The 15,525-nt window shown below is 40.7% G+C and overlaps 1 protein-coding gene across 1 annotated transcript in view; it reads right to left on the minus strand.

The window, feature by feature from the left end:
* The window catches only part of CFAP54 (cilia and flagella associated protein 54), a 303,572-nt gene that overhangs the window by 68,808 nt on the left and 219,239 nt on the right, over positions 1-15,525 (minus strand). The window contains exons 56-60 of the mRNA XM_036760711.1: positions 10,426-10,495; positions 9,452-9,599; positions 7,073-7,230; positions 6,473-6,652; positions 6,240-6,366 (exon numbers count right to left, since the gene is read on the minus strand). Coding sequence (XP_036616606.1) covers positions 6,240-6,366; positions 6,473-6,652; positions 7,073-7,230; positions 9,452-9,599; positions 10,426-10,495 — 683 coding nt within the window. The remainder of the gene's footprint in view (positions 1-6,239; positions 6,367-6,472; positions 6,653-7,072; positions 7,231-9,451; positions 9,600-10,425; positions 10,496-15,525) is intronic.

Consider the following 15,525-nt stretch of genomic DNA (forward strand, 5'->3'; position numbering starts at 1 on the left):
CACCCCCCTTCATCTTTATAGTTAAGGAAACCAAGGCCCAGAGACTTGCCCAAGATCAGATAGGTTTCAGTGGCAAAGCCATAACTCAAACTCAGCAACTGTGACTCCAAGGTCAATACTCTTTGCATTAGACCACACTGCTTCCCATAACACTATGGAAGTCAAATGCTGCAGGAAAGAGAAAAGAAGGGAATAAACATTTAAACATCACCTACTGTGTTCTGGGCACTGTGCTAAGCTCTTTAAAATATCATATTTGATCCTCACAGCAACACTTAGAGGTAGGTGTTGTTATTTTCTCTATTTTACAGTTGAGGAAACTGAGGTAAATGAGAATTAGGTGACTTGTCCAGGGTCATATAGCTAGTGTCTGAAACCAGATTCGAAGTCAGACCTTCCTGTCTCCAGGCCCAGCGCTCTATCTACTGTCCCCCTCGCTGCCTCATAAATAATTAATTGATACAAATTCATATAATGTGGGCAGCTAGGTGGTGCAGTAGATGGGGCTCTAGGCCTGGAGTCAGGAAAATCTGAGTTCAAATCAGGCCTCAGACACTTACTAGGCGTGTGAACCAGGGCAAGTCACTTAACCCAATTTGCCTCAGTTTCCTCATCTGTAAAATGAGCTAGAGAAGAAAATGGCAAACCAATGCAGTACCAGAAAACCCTAAATGGAGTGATGAGGAGTCGGACACAGACCTTCACAGGAGGAAGAATACATATATATATGTATATATATATATACACACACATACATATACATAAACATATAAGTGTATATATGTATGTACACATACGCACATGTGTGTATTTTTATACACGCATATATGTATATCTACAATACACCTATACGTACATGCACGGGTACTCTTTTGATACAGTTGTTTTCGTAAAATAATAATATTTATCCTTAGGAAAGCCTGTTGGGTATAGAGGTAAATATCTAATCACACAATCTTATTGGGGTGGATAATCTGTCCGTGAAGGGAGATGACAAGTCTTCCCTGCCATAGTAAACAGTCTCAGGGGTGCTATAGCCCCCTCAAAAATGGCACCACTCAGTAGTTGGCTTTTTAGTGATGAGACTCTCTGAACTCAGCTAGGCTGATCCATAGGAGACATGATGTCATCTTTGCTCTGCCTGTATGCAATTCTCTTCTAGCTTGGAAAGGTCCAACAGGGCTCAGCTTGTAAGCCTTCAAGGACCCAGTTTTCTCCAGGCCATGATGAAGCCCTGGAATACCACGTTGGGGGAGAACATGTTTGTTAAAGCTGGAAAAAAAAGTAAATCTCAGGTGTTTGGCATTCACTTTTTATTAAAATTACTGTTCAATAAAAACATATTAATGTAGAATACTATCAGGACACAAATTTAAGAGGAAACTGGCAATATGGTTGATGCCTGTCATGTCTTGGTTTCTAGAAATAAAACCCCAAGACGTCTTTTCAATGAAGGCTTTAGGAACATGAATCTTTTCTTTAAAGCTGCCACATTCTTGGGTCAGGATCTACATTGTCACTATTAAAAAAGCTTACGTTTCCTATCAGGAAAAGAGTGTCACGTGCTCTATGCTTCATAATATTGATATATCAAGAAGGCAAAGAGCCCCATTCTTTTCAATAAACTAGAAACTGTAGGAGCTGATGTTGTTTTGACAAGAAAGCTGTTCTTGGTTTTGTTTTCCAAATCTGTATTCAATGCAATCTAACAGAAACAAGCTGTTCACCAGCAAAATGAGTCCCTCAAATTACAACCATTTTGTCATCTTGAGCGGATGACAAGTTTTCAAGTTCTTAAGGCACAGCAGACAAGTATACATTTGGGTTCACACATTGTGTGTTCTTAACTTCCAGTTAAACCAAATGTAATAATGGGGGATAATTGTGGTGTTAAAAGTCCAGGGAAATAATTCTTATACAGTGCCTCTCATTGGATCCTAGATTTGGAAGGGATCTGTTAGATCAGGAAATCTGAAACTTCATCCTACAGATGAGGAAACTGTGAGGCACAGAGAGGTTAAGCCCAGAGCCATCCTAACTCCAAGGTTAATGCCTTGTCCACCACCATATCCATCCCTTATACATTTTTCTTTTCTCTTGGGGGCTGTTTTGCATGTGGTTTTCCACTCTGGAATGTGGGCTCCTCGGGGGCATGCAAAGAGAGACAGTGTTTTCACCTTTTCTTGTATCCCCAGTGCCTGGCACATGCAGGGCTCTTAGGAAATGCTTGTTGACCACTCTTGGCCCCAACCTTTCCAGCCTCGCTGGGCTTTACTTCCCCTCCAGCATGTGGCTACTCAACCACTCATGCAGTCTACATGCCTGAAAGGAACACCCTCCCCTTCCTTTAACTGCAGTTCTAGCACCATCTTTTGAATGAAACCTTTCCTGATCCCTTCCATTGCCCCTAACTACCTTCTATATGAATACTTTGTACATATGAATCCCACTAGACTATAGGCTCCTTAAGGACAGGGACAGGGTTTTTTGCCTTTCTTTGAATCCCTGGTGATTAGCATGGTGCTTGGTGTCTAATAAACACTTGTTGACTTAGCCTTAGGTGTATGCTTTATACAATTGTCTATGGACTTGTCTCCAACAGACTCTATGTCCTTGTGAATAAAGATTAGTTCATTCTTTTTACTTGTATCCCTAGTGTCTAGCACAGTACTGGGCACATGATAAGGTCTTAATAAATACTTGTTGATTGATTTCTAGATTTCTATAGTGGAGAGAATAAATGTGCCCAAATGTCTCTGAGAATCACCTACAAAATGTTACTGAAATCAATTTCCATTTGAAAAAAACAACTTAGAAGTAGGCAGAATAAGGATTATTTAGTGATATCTTGACTAAATAAAATAATTTCTAATAAAATAAAAGCATTGTATACTGCATTGTAACAAGGGTCCAGGGTACCAGAAAATGCCACACATTGCCCATGCCATACATGCGGGCTACCTACCAAACACTCATTAAAGGACAAATGCTATAAATGGGCATCTTTGTGTATCATGCCCTTAATTAAGTAGTGCTCTTATTCAGAGAATCATAGCATCATCGACTGGGAGCTAGAAAGGGCCTTGGAGGTCATATATTTCAACCCTTTTAGATGAGGAAACAGAGATCCTGAGAAAAGTGATTTGCCTAAAGGTCACATTGGGAGAACATAGCAAATACAACAGTTGAACCCAGAATCTTGTATTCCAAGTCCGGTGCCTTTGACTGGTGGCGTCAGATAAGCCTTAAAGGCAGCGATAAGGACCAGAGTTCCTTTCTGAAGAAAAAGCTTCCGTTTACTATAAATCTAGAGAGCTGAAGCACTGGCCAAAGACACCCATCAAAAGGCAAGCTCCCCATTGGCCATGGTGTGAAAAGAATAGCAAGCCAGGCCGAGAGACCTCTTCATGACACACACCTGTCACTCAGATTAATTGGAGGAAACCAGGGGACAGTCATTAGTCAGTTCATTAATCAGGATCCTGGCTCTAGCTCTCTTGCAAAGGATAATCCCTACGGAGATGTTTAAAATCATGTGTCTTTTGGATAAATGTTATTCTGAGATGATATCAGATAGCGACAAGTCACAAAGAGTTGTGAAATTCAAGCATGTTACCTTGGATGACAGTAATGAACCAAGAAGGGTGATTTACAGAAATGACTAAAATCAAGAAGAAGAGAAACCAGACATTGATTAGTGGAGATACCACTGATTATTTTCTGCCTAGGAACAGTTAGCCCAAAACAACTGTGCAATTTTTCTGTGATTTGTAATGGCGTTACTTTGACCATTTTGCCACTAGAGAAACAATCCAAACCATTATAACTATGTCTTTTTAGATGAGCTTCTAAATAAATAATTTTCTTTATATTTTGACCCTTCCTTGAAGTAGCATTATGACAAACGAATTAATAGGAGGTGAACTGATAATGTTTTCTGAAATCTACCCCTCAACAATTTACAACTTTAAGAACTCAAAAATATATAAAATTATCGAAATCTTATTGTTTTGCCTATGATATTTCCATTACAACCTATCAAAGTTATCTTAACATCATTGGATTCTACCACTCAGTCCCTACATATACCCCTTAGAAGATTAGTGGTCTTCTGTTTAAGGATGGAGGATTGATAATATATGTATATATATACACACACCTATGTATTTGTACACACATACATATACATACACGTACTGTAAGTCAACAAGGCAGATGGCAGACTTGAAACTGCTGACCTCTGGGACACAATTTCAGGGGCAATGTTTCAGTTAAACCATTTACTTCTTATATTCCTTATATCTTTTCAGAATTTAAAATATTAGACTGTTTTATGCATATAACTCTTTGTTGATAAGTGTGACATTTAAAAGAAAATTTAAACTTGCCACTGGTGCTCTCTCTATACATACACACACACACACACACACACACACACACACACACACACACACACAAACCATGCTTTAAAGAATTATATATCTATATTATACAATATATGGCCATGCTTTATATATATATATATTACATTATATACAAATGTACATATAAATATAAATGATGCACTCATGGTTAGTAGGCAATAGTGTGATTCTTTGGCACTTAGACGAATTAAAAGGAGTTGAGTGACATTTCACTCAATTTTAGCAATTGAATCTCACTGGGGAAAAGTAATCTTCAAAATCCATAGGTGATTTAGCCCAAACTATTATGATATAATATGAACAAAAGTGTGATTTATAATTTGCTAACAGGCATAAATGCACCATGAGTCAAAATGGCCAGTCTTCTTGACAATTACACTTGCCGGGACTATTACCACAAGTTTCATGTTCTTGCAAATAAAATTCATCCTAGCATATGAGATACTTTATTTTAAAAGGATTTGTCTCATTAAGAAAAAAATAGAAAAATTCTCCTTTTTAATATTGGAGAGACTACAAGGAAAAGAATGCAGGGAGCAGTAGGTCTGCCAGGAGTAAGTCTGAAGTCACATTTGAACTCAGGTCTTGCTGACTCTAGGTTCAGCCCTCTTTCCATTATACCACTTAGCTACCTCTAGGAAGGGCACAGGATAAAAAGGTACAGATGATCCATTCCATTGGAGGGCATGTTTATGGAGCTAAGATCAAAGATTCATTGAAAGGTGAAGATGGGGACCTGAGGCTCTTAGCCAAAGACTGGCATCCAGAACAAAAGTCAGAATGGCGGGTAAGTCCTTGGACTGAGGAGCAGGACACATGGAAGGAAAAGAATGGAGCTTCGAAGGCAGAGGAAATGGGAAGCAATGAAAGAGTCCTAGGAAACTAGGCACTGAATAGGAGTAGTAGCCATGTAGCCATTATAGCAGAGAGAGTCCCAGACTTAGGATCACATCTTGAATTTGTGTCCCAGCTTCAACATTTACTAGCTAGGTGACTCTGAACAAGACCCTTAATGTCTCGACTCCCCTCACTTTCTAATCTGCAGAGTAAGGGATTAAACTTCGTCATTTCCAAGGTCCCTTTTGCATCATCCCTCATCCTTACCAGAAGTGACCTCTGTCTTCAACTAGAAGCCAGCTCTTCCTTCAAGAAGCGGTTCAAGCACCACCTTCTACACAAAGCTTTCTTGGTTCCCCCACCTGCTAGTGCCTCTATAGAATTGTGCTGCACTTATTCTATTTTATTTTATTTTATTTTATTTTATTTTATTTTTTAATCAGAACTGTAGGATCTTAGATCCAGAGCTGGAAGGAGAACCGAGAGGTTGTTAAGTTTGGGTTTCCTTTCCCCAGGGTAACAAAGGTAATAGGCAATTTGAGGGTCATGTCAAGATTTTGAGCCTGGGTAACTTAGAAGAATGAATACATCATGCTATAATTGTCAAAAAGAAAGAAATCAAGAAAAGGAGTTGATTCAGGGAGATGACAAAATGGATTTTTAGGAGATGTTAAAATGTGTGTGCAAAATTGTGTGTGTGCCTCTGGTCCCATTTAAAATTTTATAATAACACATGGCTCTTTTATTTTGCAAATATAAATATATAATCTCTGAACCCTTGAAGGAAGAGGGGAAAGTTTTGAAAAGTATGAGCTTCTTGAAAAAGAATATATTACCATGATTGATGTTATGTCTACCACAATGTTCAATGAAATCATCCTTTGTGCACAAGCTCCTACAATCTACCTACAAAATAATAACTTACAATTAACTTCTGATTTGTCATTCTAATGCAATGACATATTTAAATTTCCTTACCAATTCTCATCTTCACTTTTGCCATTAAGTTGATATATGGAAGATAAACGTTTCTCAGAGGGTACATGATATTTGCATAATCAGTGTCTGAAGAAGCCAGCTTAATTGTTTCACCCAAAGACAGAACCTGTTCAAGACAGACAGCAATGCTTTGAGAGAGTGACTCAGCAGAGTTAGGGGTCAGGAAGGGCAGTGGAAGTTTCTGAGTTGGGCAGAAAGAGTTGTATTCTCACCTGTTCGATAATAAGAGCATGAGCCTGATTTAGTAAATCGAAATTTTCATTTCCAGGAGAGAGATATTTCTGGGGCTCCTCAATTTTCAGTAAGTCATCCATTAACACTAGGCTTTTCACAAGTATTAACGAGCCTCGAGGAGTAACAAAGGGTTTTCCTTGAAGTAAATTGATTATATCCTATTAAAAAATTTGAAAAATGTTTAATAGTAAATTTATCCAAATACTAAGAGATGCTGCTTATTTATCGCACATCAAGAGCCTTATGCAACTTGAATACCTAATTAAAGCATAGGGGCGTGGGAGCTAGAGGCTAGCCTTGAACTTGTGAACAATAAGTTTCACATCCTGCCTCTGACACCTACTGTAGAGGTACGTGACCTCTACAAGTCACTTAGACTCTCAGCGGCCCAAGAAAAATCTCTGAGACTAGAAACAACAAAGGTATGAACAATCTGTATTAGTGGAGGGGTCTCCCACCATGGGAGTTCTACATAAGAATGGCCCACTCCTCCTCCCCATCCCTCATGGAATAAATTTTATTTGGCTATAACTGAGATAATTGTCTACAGAATAATCTAAGGGGGCTTCTTTTTGTACCTGAAGGTGTTTTAGGATCTCGGCCGCAGTGTGCCTTTCTTGCAGGTCAAGCTTGACGGCCTGTACCAACACCTCTGCTTGCATCTCGGGGTCGTTCCAGTCCCGTGCCTCCACGAGCACTTCGTTTATCAGATGTCTGCAGTCGGTCATGTCATTTTCTAAAAGAAACAAGCATATATACTTAGCGATAGTGCAGAACTAGAACAAAGGCAAAAATAATGGGGATGATAATGTTTATTATAGGGATACCGCATAATGCAGTGTTGATAGTAATTGGATTGTTAACAAATGTGCGCTATATGAGACACTTTCAAGACATTTATTGCAACTAATGAGAAAGCATTTTAATGGGCTTCCATGTCTCAAATGAATGACAGAATTAAAATGAAATAATACTTAGCTTAAGATACGTATGTGGGTCAATACAGACCATGAACTATCTGAGTGACCCTGGGCAGGTCATTTTTAACATTCTAGGCTTCATTCTCCTCGTAAGTAAAATGAAGGAACCAGATTGACAAGCTCCAAGGTACCTTTGGTTGTGACAGTCTAAGAATCCAAAAATTTGAACTGGGATTTTATTTAAAATAGACCAAGTCTCCAACTGATGATGCTTTTGTGCTTTGAATGTTGGCTGTTTGGAACTTGGAATGCATTTCCCCACAGAAACAATTATGGAAATGATCGTGTTACTGTCTTTGATCAATCCCCCAAACTTTGAGCAAAGAGTGTAATTAAGGTAGAGTGCATCTTGGGACTGTTTCTACCATGCCTATCCTTTATAACACTTTCTCTGGCAAAGAGAATCAGGACTTCTAAATCAGGAAGCTTAGGATTTATCATGCTTCTTCCTTGCTTCTTCCTCCCAACACACATCCTTAGATCCAACAGGGTAGGAGCCCTTTACATACATTAATCTATTTGACTTGCACAAAGATCTCAAAGCAGTTCAAATATTATGGTGAGGGTTTGGAAAGTGCCCAGGCCAGCTAAGAAGGCATCATCCATGTGGAAGAATCCAGAGGGCTGCTTCTGGGAAACTAGAGAACTGGTACATGGGGTACATGAACATTCTGTGGTGGTCTGCCATCTTGGTAGGAGCTGCATTTTTCTGTTGGCTGCATAGCCAGGACTATCATCATCTTTAAAACCACCCATGGCCTTCGATGGCACTTATTCCCAAGGGAGGAGATAACTCAGCCCAAAGCTGGTGTGACCATATGGTAAAGGGGAAGGTCTTAGGGGCCTCCTTCCCCTCCTGAGGACCTATGGTTCTCAGATACTACATCTCTGGTCTTCTCATTCATTTTCAGTTTTGGGTTTTTTTTTTGTTTGAAGTGGAGGGAGTAGAATCTCTGTGAACACAAACCACAGGCACCCAGGAGTTGAAGATTAAGGCCAGATGTTACAGCCAGCCCAATAGCAATGTCCTAAGGATTGAGGGTCCTGGGACTCCAGTCCAACAGAAGCCATATTGTGGGCTTTGAACTTGAACTTGGTTGGATCGATGCTGTGTAGGAACTGAGTTAAGCTGTGAGCCTAATCCTGTCCCCCTCCCTACAGTTGATACAGAGTAATAGTTTCCTCTAAGATGTTGGGGGAAATGTTTGTATGTTTGTTCTTGCTACATCTTTGAAGTAAATATCCATTTGTAAAAGCTAATCCAATGTTGAGTGATTAAATAGAACTCAGGTGCTAGTCACTGAGCCTTGGAAAAATAGGGGAACATGATTAGTGTGTGTGTGGGGGGGGGGTTAATCCCAGGGCAGAGGAAAGAGGCTCCCCCACACTTTCTGGGTACCCAATAAACCTGAGTGGGATACAACTTGACCGGCCTGGCCCTGAAAGAGTTGGAACAGAGTCAGCCATGGGACACTATTCTACTTAAAGACACTATTCTATTTCCCAAGGCATATGGATGGAGTGCCCAGAGTCAGGAAAACTTGAGTTCAAATTTGGCCTCAGACATTTACTAGCTGTGTGATCCTGGGCAAGTCATCTGCCTCAGTATCATGAACTGTAAAATAGGAATAGAAGTACCTATGGCCCGGGTTACTGGCGGAACAAATGAGATGATATATGTAAAGTGCTTAGCAGAGTATCTGACATATAGTAAGGTGCTTAATAAAAATGCTCGTTGCTTTCCTTCCTTCTTTCGTTCTTCCCTCCCTCCTTTTCTCCCTTATTAGGGCATATGGCTAGTCAAGAGTCAGAAACAACATCAGATTCCATGACTTGAATTCCCAATCTAGATCAAGCTCAGAAATTGCAAAATCTAAATGTTACCCTCAAGTATATCCCACTAAAAACAATATTCCCATAAGAGAAATATATCACTCAGCCCAAAACGTTCTCCCTGGGAAGGGTGTTTATTTGTACCTTTCAAGACCCCTATGCCACGGATGTGTGCCACGGAGGCCACCACCAGGGCCAGGCGGCACCTCAGCCACATATGAATGTTCAGATGTTCTCGGGCTGACATCCCAAGAGGCTCCAAGGCATCGAGCTCATCTGGGTTCTCATAAATCTGCAGCAATTGAAAGACAGTGAGGGAGTTGTGTTCCACCACTGGATGTAGTGCCCCATACACCATCCATCCAACACAACACCCGCCAGAGCGGCACCCTGTATTCTGACACCATATTTTGAAGCAAAGAGAAAAAGAGAGGTGAGGTACTGAGTCAACCAATGGGAGGTATAAAGACCAACCAACATTTACCGAGGGGCCTATTATAAGTTGAATAATTATAAGATACCACTTCTTCGCTGTGTGATCATGGGTAGGTCACATCTGAGCCTTAGTTTCCTCATCCGAGAAATAGGAAAGTTGGACTAGATACCTCTACATCTAAGATCCTAAAGTTTTAATGAGATATAATTATAATTGGGTATTTGGGAAGTCTTGGCAAAACTATTTCTCCAGATCTGATTGCTATCTCCCTAGTTACTAGGCTTCCTTGGACAACAGAAGTGAATCTACTTTCCAGAGGAGATTCATTCCCTTTGTCCAAAGAAACCTAATAACCAGGTGAAATGGTTTTGCTAAGACTTCCCCAGTATTCAGTAATTAATCTATTTTCATCAAGGTTTGGGCATGGTGAGATTCTAGGGTGGGTTGGGGGCAGGGGAGGGGAGGCACACAAATAGATTGATAGAAAACAGATTGATGGAATACGTTGATAAAAAAGATTGTCTGCTCAGACATAAAGGGATCATACTCAGTATCAGAGGAGGAAGTATTGCCCACAGATGGTGATGCATCCTGGAAGTATATCAGTAATTCCAATGAGCAAATAGAGCAGTCTATAACTTAATAATTTCGTATTAAGTACTATAGAGGAAAAAATACATACTTCTTCTTTAGTTTTTTGGAAAACTTCTGCATTCTGAAGAATTTTAATTGCAGTGAAAACAATAGAAGTGCTAGGGAGAGAAACAAAAATAAATTATTATTATTATTTTGTGGTTATTGCTGTTATTATGAATAGCTTTGTGCTTTAATTTCCAAAAGTCAGAATTATTCCAATATACCATGATTGTATGTACTATAAATATTCTGATTAATTATAGAAATGTGTATATTTAGGGTACTCTTCTTCTTCGATTTTTTTATACCTAGAACCATGGTATACCATTGGGCTAAGGAAAGCTAAGACATGTGAATGTATTTGCAGAATCCCACAGGTGAAAGGGACCTCCCAGAGCATCTCCCCCAACCCAGGACTGGAACAAGAACCATCATTGCAACATACCTGAACAAAAGCCTTAGTGAAGGTTCTAGTAAGGGAGGACCCACCACCCCTTGAGGTAGCCTTTTCCACTCCTGGAAAGCTCTAAAAGTCAACAATTCTATTCCCAACATCCACCCATTGTTCTGCCCTCTGGGGTTTAGCAGAACTAGCTGAATTCTGCCACTGTGGAATAACCCTTTCAATACTGAGAGACAGCCATCATGTATCCTAAGTCTTCTCTCCAGGTTAAACACCTGGAAATTCCTTCAACTGATCCATTCAACAAACATCTATGTTCACTTTGTGACAAGCTCCGTACTGGGTGCTAGAGATAAAATGATGAACACAAGAGTCCCTGCTCATGGAACTTTCATTCTATAAGGGAGATAAATATATATACAAATAAGTTTAGAAAAAGGAAAACTGAGGAGAAAGAGAGAGGGCAGAGTGAAGAGGGGTGATCAGAAAAGGCATTTTGGAGGAGATGGCACCCAAGTTGAACCTTGAAGACATCAGATAGTAGAGAAGAGAGGCAGTATGCACACTCCAGGCATGGGAGTGGTTTGGGTGACTATATGTTGGTGAGAGAGGAGATATTGATTCAGTGGGAAAGGGCCATAATCCAATTTGGCTGAAGTGCAGAGTATATGCAGGGGAGAATAATGGAATAAGGCTAGAAAGGTAGATGGAGCCACACAATGGAAAGTCATAATGTCAGGATGCATTTTATCCTATAGACCAGTGGTGTCAAGTTCAAGTAGAAATAGGATCCACTGAACCATACATGAGGATCCTGAGGGTCATATATTGACTTAGAAAACCACATGTTTATGTATTTCTGTTTAAATGAATATATCAACACATCAGGAACTATACTTTAATCTGAGTTGTGGGGCCACACATGGCCTATGAGCCACATGTATGATACCTCTGCAAAAAACCACTGAAGGTTTTTGTTCAGGCGAGTGAACTGCAACTTGGGAAGATTATTTTGGTAGCTGCAGAGGATGGATTGTAGAGGGGAGGGGCCAGAAACAGGGAGACCTATTAAAAGAATATTGTAGTTGTCTACACACAAAGTAATGAAGACCTGAACGAGGGTGAAGTTGAGAGAAGGGGGAAAAATTATAGATAGAGATAGAGAGAAATAGAGACAGAGGCAGACAAGCAGAAACATAGGAGAAAGACACACACACACAGAGAGAGAGAGAGAGAGAGAGAGAGAGAGAGACAGAACATTTATTAAGCACTTACTATGTGCCAGGCACTGTGCTAAGCACAGGGATAAAAATGCAACTCAGACAGTTCCGGACCTTTCATTCTAATAAGAAAGGGCAACACATAAAAGAGGTGGGGGAGAGGAGAAGGGGCTACACAAGGGCTTGGCTTGGAGCTGGTGGCTGGGGCAGTAAGGTAGAGGCTGATTTCCAGGCAAGATAAGGCAGAAGCTCACCATCTCATCAAAGATGGAGATGGAAATGATAAGGTTCGACAGCTGACTGACCACAGGAGATGACAAGAGAAGTCAAGGAGGGCTCTGTGGTTAGAAAGGCTGGCGAATGGAAAGATGGCAGCTCTCATGATCTCCATAGAGTGGAGTTGAGGCCTCCAGCATTGTGAGGCTCTCCAGATGCTATTGTAGCACTCAGAACTGAACTCCATATTCCAACACAGAGTCTGACCAAGGCAGAAGATAGCATGGTCCCATGACATCCGTAGTCCTGGAGGTGCTACATCTCTGAAGGCAGCCCACAGCTGTATGAAGGTTGTTTGCTTGGCTACTATCACTAAGGACTCATTTATTAAACTCTGTAGATCTTTTTCTGATGATTTGTTTCCTCACCATGCTTCCTCCATCTTTTCCCACACTGGGATTGAGACTGGACCTATTATTTCATTGGTACAGAGAAATTCTGGTTGCGGAGGCACCTTCTCTTCAACTTTCACCCTTAGATGCCTGGACCAATGAGAGGTCAAGAGCCTTGGCCAAGGTCATACATTCAGTACATATCAAAGGCAGAACTCGAACAAGGTCCTCCTGGCTCCAAGTCCAGCTCTTTATCTCCCCGACACCATGCTAGCCCATCACAAGCACCCAGGAAATGCTTATTAATCGATCTATTGCTCTGTGAACTTGACTTTTTAAACCTGTTTAAGACATTATCTTTATTCCTATTAAATTCTCATAAATTAGATTCAGTCCAATGTTTTGGCCTGTCATTATAAGATCATGAGGGGGCAGCTAGGTGGTACAGTGGGTAGAGTACCAGCTCTGGAGTCAAGAGGACTAGAATTCAAATCCAGCCTCAGATACTTACTAGCTATATGACTCTGGGCAAGTAACTTAACCCCAACTGCCTTCAAAAAAAGATAATGAGATCACAACTTTGTTAGTCAATGTGTTGGCTATCCCTCTCATTGGTGTGCCATCTGTAAATCTCCAGACAGTCAAGTCTTTTTTTTGCCTTTACCTAAACTATCAGTAAATATGTTAAAGTTAAACAGTCCCAGCACCAAGTGCAGATCTTTGGGGCATCCTACAATTAAAGATACTTATATCTTTAATTGGATTAAGAAATATACATATATAATGGAATAGACATGTCTATACACATATTAGATATATTTATATATACATATATAATGTGTTTTTGTATATGTATATTTTTTCCATGCCCGTATTTTCTTTCAGAGAATCCCCTGAGAAATCTTGAAGATGAATGGAATTCTGATGGGGAAAATGTTCAAAGAACACTGATCTCAGTTATTATCTGAGCCTCTTGTGACAATACATATTTCTCACAACTCAAGTGCAGCCAAGCTATTAGTCCTTTAATTTCCTGGAGCACCTTGTAGTTCTCAAAGTGTTCCATTTCACTTGCTGCTCCCAACCACTCTGAAGTAGGCATTATTATTTCCATTTTTGAGATGAGGGAATGGAAGCTCGAAGAGTTAAGTGACTCTCCCAGGGTCACACAGGTAGATGCGATCCAGCCTGGAGCCTTTGAAGCAGAACCCTTTAGAGCTGAAAGGGGTTCCAAATGGCTTCTGAATTGCACATTCTAGATCTAAAATGAAGATATAAACTTGACATTTGGGGTCTGGAAATTTCCATCACCCCCCTTTGAGGATGTTTTACTTTGATTTGGCCCTACTGTTTCATGGGATGTCTCTGCCAACAGCTTCACCTTTCATTTTTCTTCTTAGTTTATGAGCACCTCCTCAATGAATGGTTGTTCCCATCAGAGACTTGGGCAGGACTCACGGAGAGGACTCTCACAAGGGTTCCAGAGGTTAGGAAATGAGGCTGTAGCCTCAGATTTCAGGATCACTATTTGGGGGATGGGGAAGGGCTGTACAGTGAACTCTGGCTGATAACTTAGTGAAATAGCATGGGGGCAAGATTGTCTCTTGATGTCCTATGGTTCAGATGTGGAATGATTCCTCTCCCAGCTCTGATGCTAACTCTACAGGCTTCACCACCATATCTCAGCTGCCTTCTCACCCTGGGACATCCCCCCCAGCCCTTTTCTCTCATAGATGGATTCCTCACAGAACTCTCCAACTTAAGGAGCCCAGACATCATCCCTCTCTGAGCTGAGTTTCTGACTCTTCAGACTCAGCCACCAAGCTCACGTTTGGGTACCTTTCCCCTTTGCCCCCACTTGTTAACTCTTTTTTGATGTTCTCTTTGAGGACAAGGACTATCTTCCTTTTTGCACATATCTGTGTCCCTAGCAACCTGCATCAAGCACTCTGCCTGGTTTCATATCCATGCATCAAGATGCTCCCATGTCAAGGACCCTGGTATCTGCCCCTGCCTGACCTGCTTCCTTTCATATGCTGTCTCTCTCCATTAGATTGTAAGCTCTTTGTGAGCAGGGACTGTCTTTCTTTTTATTAACGGAATCCCTAGCATTTCACACAGTACCTGGCACATGGTAAGGTTTATTGAATTGAATTGGACTTAGCACTGTGAATACATACATATGTATGCATACATATATGCCTGTATGTATACACATGTATGTGTGTATGCATATATAACTATATACCTATATTGCACATATATTCACATATATACATACACAGTTATCTATGCAAGCATATACCCACATATATACAAATATATGTATATATAGTGCAGTTGAAATACATTTAATACTTGGGGACATCTTGGGGAGACAGAGGGAGGGAAGGAAGGAGAAGGAGGGAGAAAGGGAGAGGAGGAAGGGGAGAGGGGGGAACCAGAGGAGAGGGAGATGGGCCAATGAGGAATAAGATGAGAACGTGGAATGGTAAGCAGGAGGCCCCTGAAACCACAACCATGTAGAAGATTGCTGGCATCCAACCATTTCCCTCGATTCCTGTCCCTGCACCCCAGAGATTGCTAAGAGCTTATGACTTAGATGAGATCTTTTTTTTCCTGGCTGAGCTGAGATTTCAACCTGGACCACAAAGCTTCCTTTCTTCTATTGCCTAAACTAATCTGTACAACTTCCCCATTACTGTTTTAGCGTTTACTTTGACAAATGTATTTGTTCATTATCTGTGATTGTCTTCTGGGTAATGAAAGCGCTTGAAAGGAGGGAGAGCTACTCAGGCTGAGATTAAGCTGTTTCTCCCCACATCTGGGGTGGAACTATCCCCCCCCTCACCACCAGTGACCAGGGAAAGTAGACTTTATCCTAAACCCTAAATACGAATTATACCATTAGATAG

Source organism: Trichosurus vulpecula, chromosome 5, assembly GCF_011100635.1.
Source record: "Trichosurus vulpecula isolate mTriVul1 chromosome 5, mTriVul1.pri, whole genome shotgun sequence".
NCBI lineage: Eukaryota > Metazoa > Chordata > Mammalia > Diprotodontia > Phalangeridae > Trichosurus > Trichosurus vulpecula.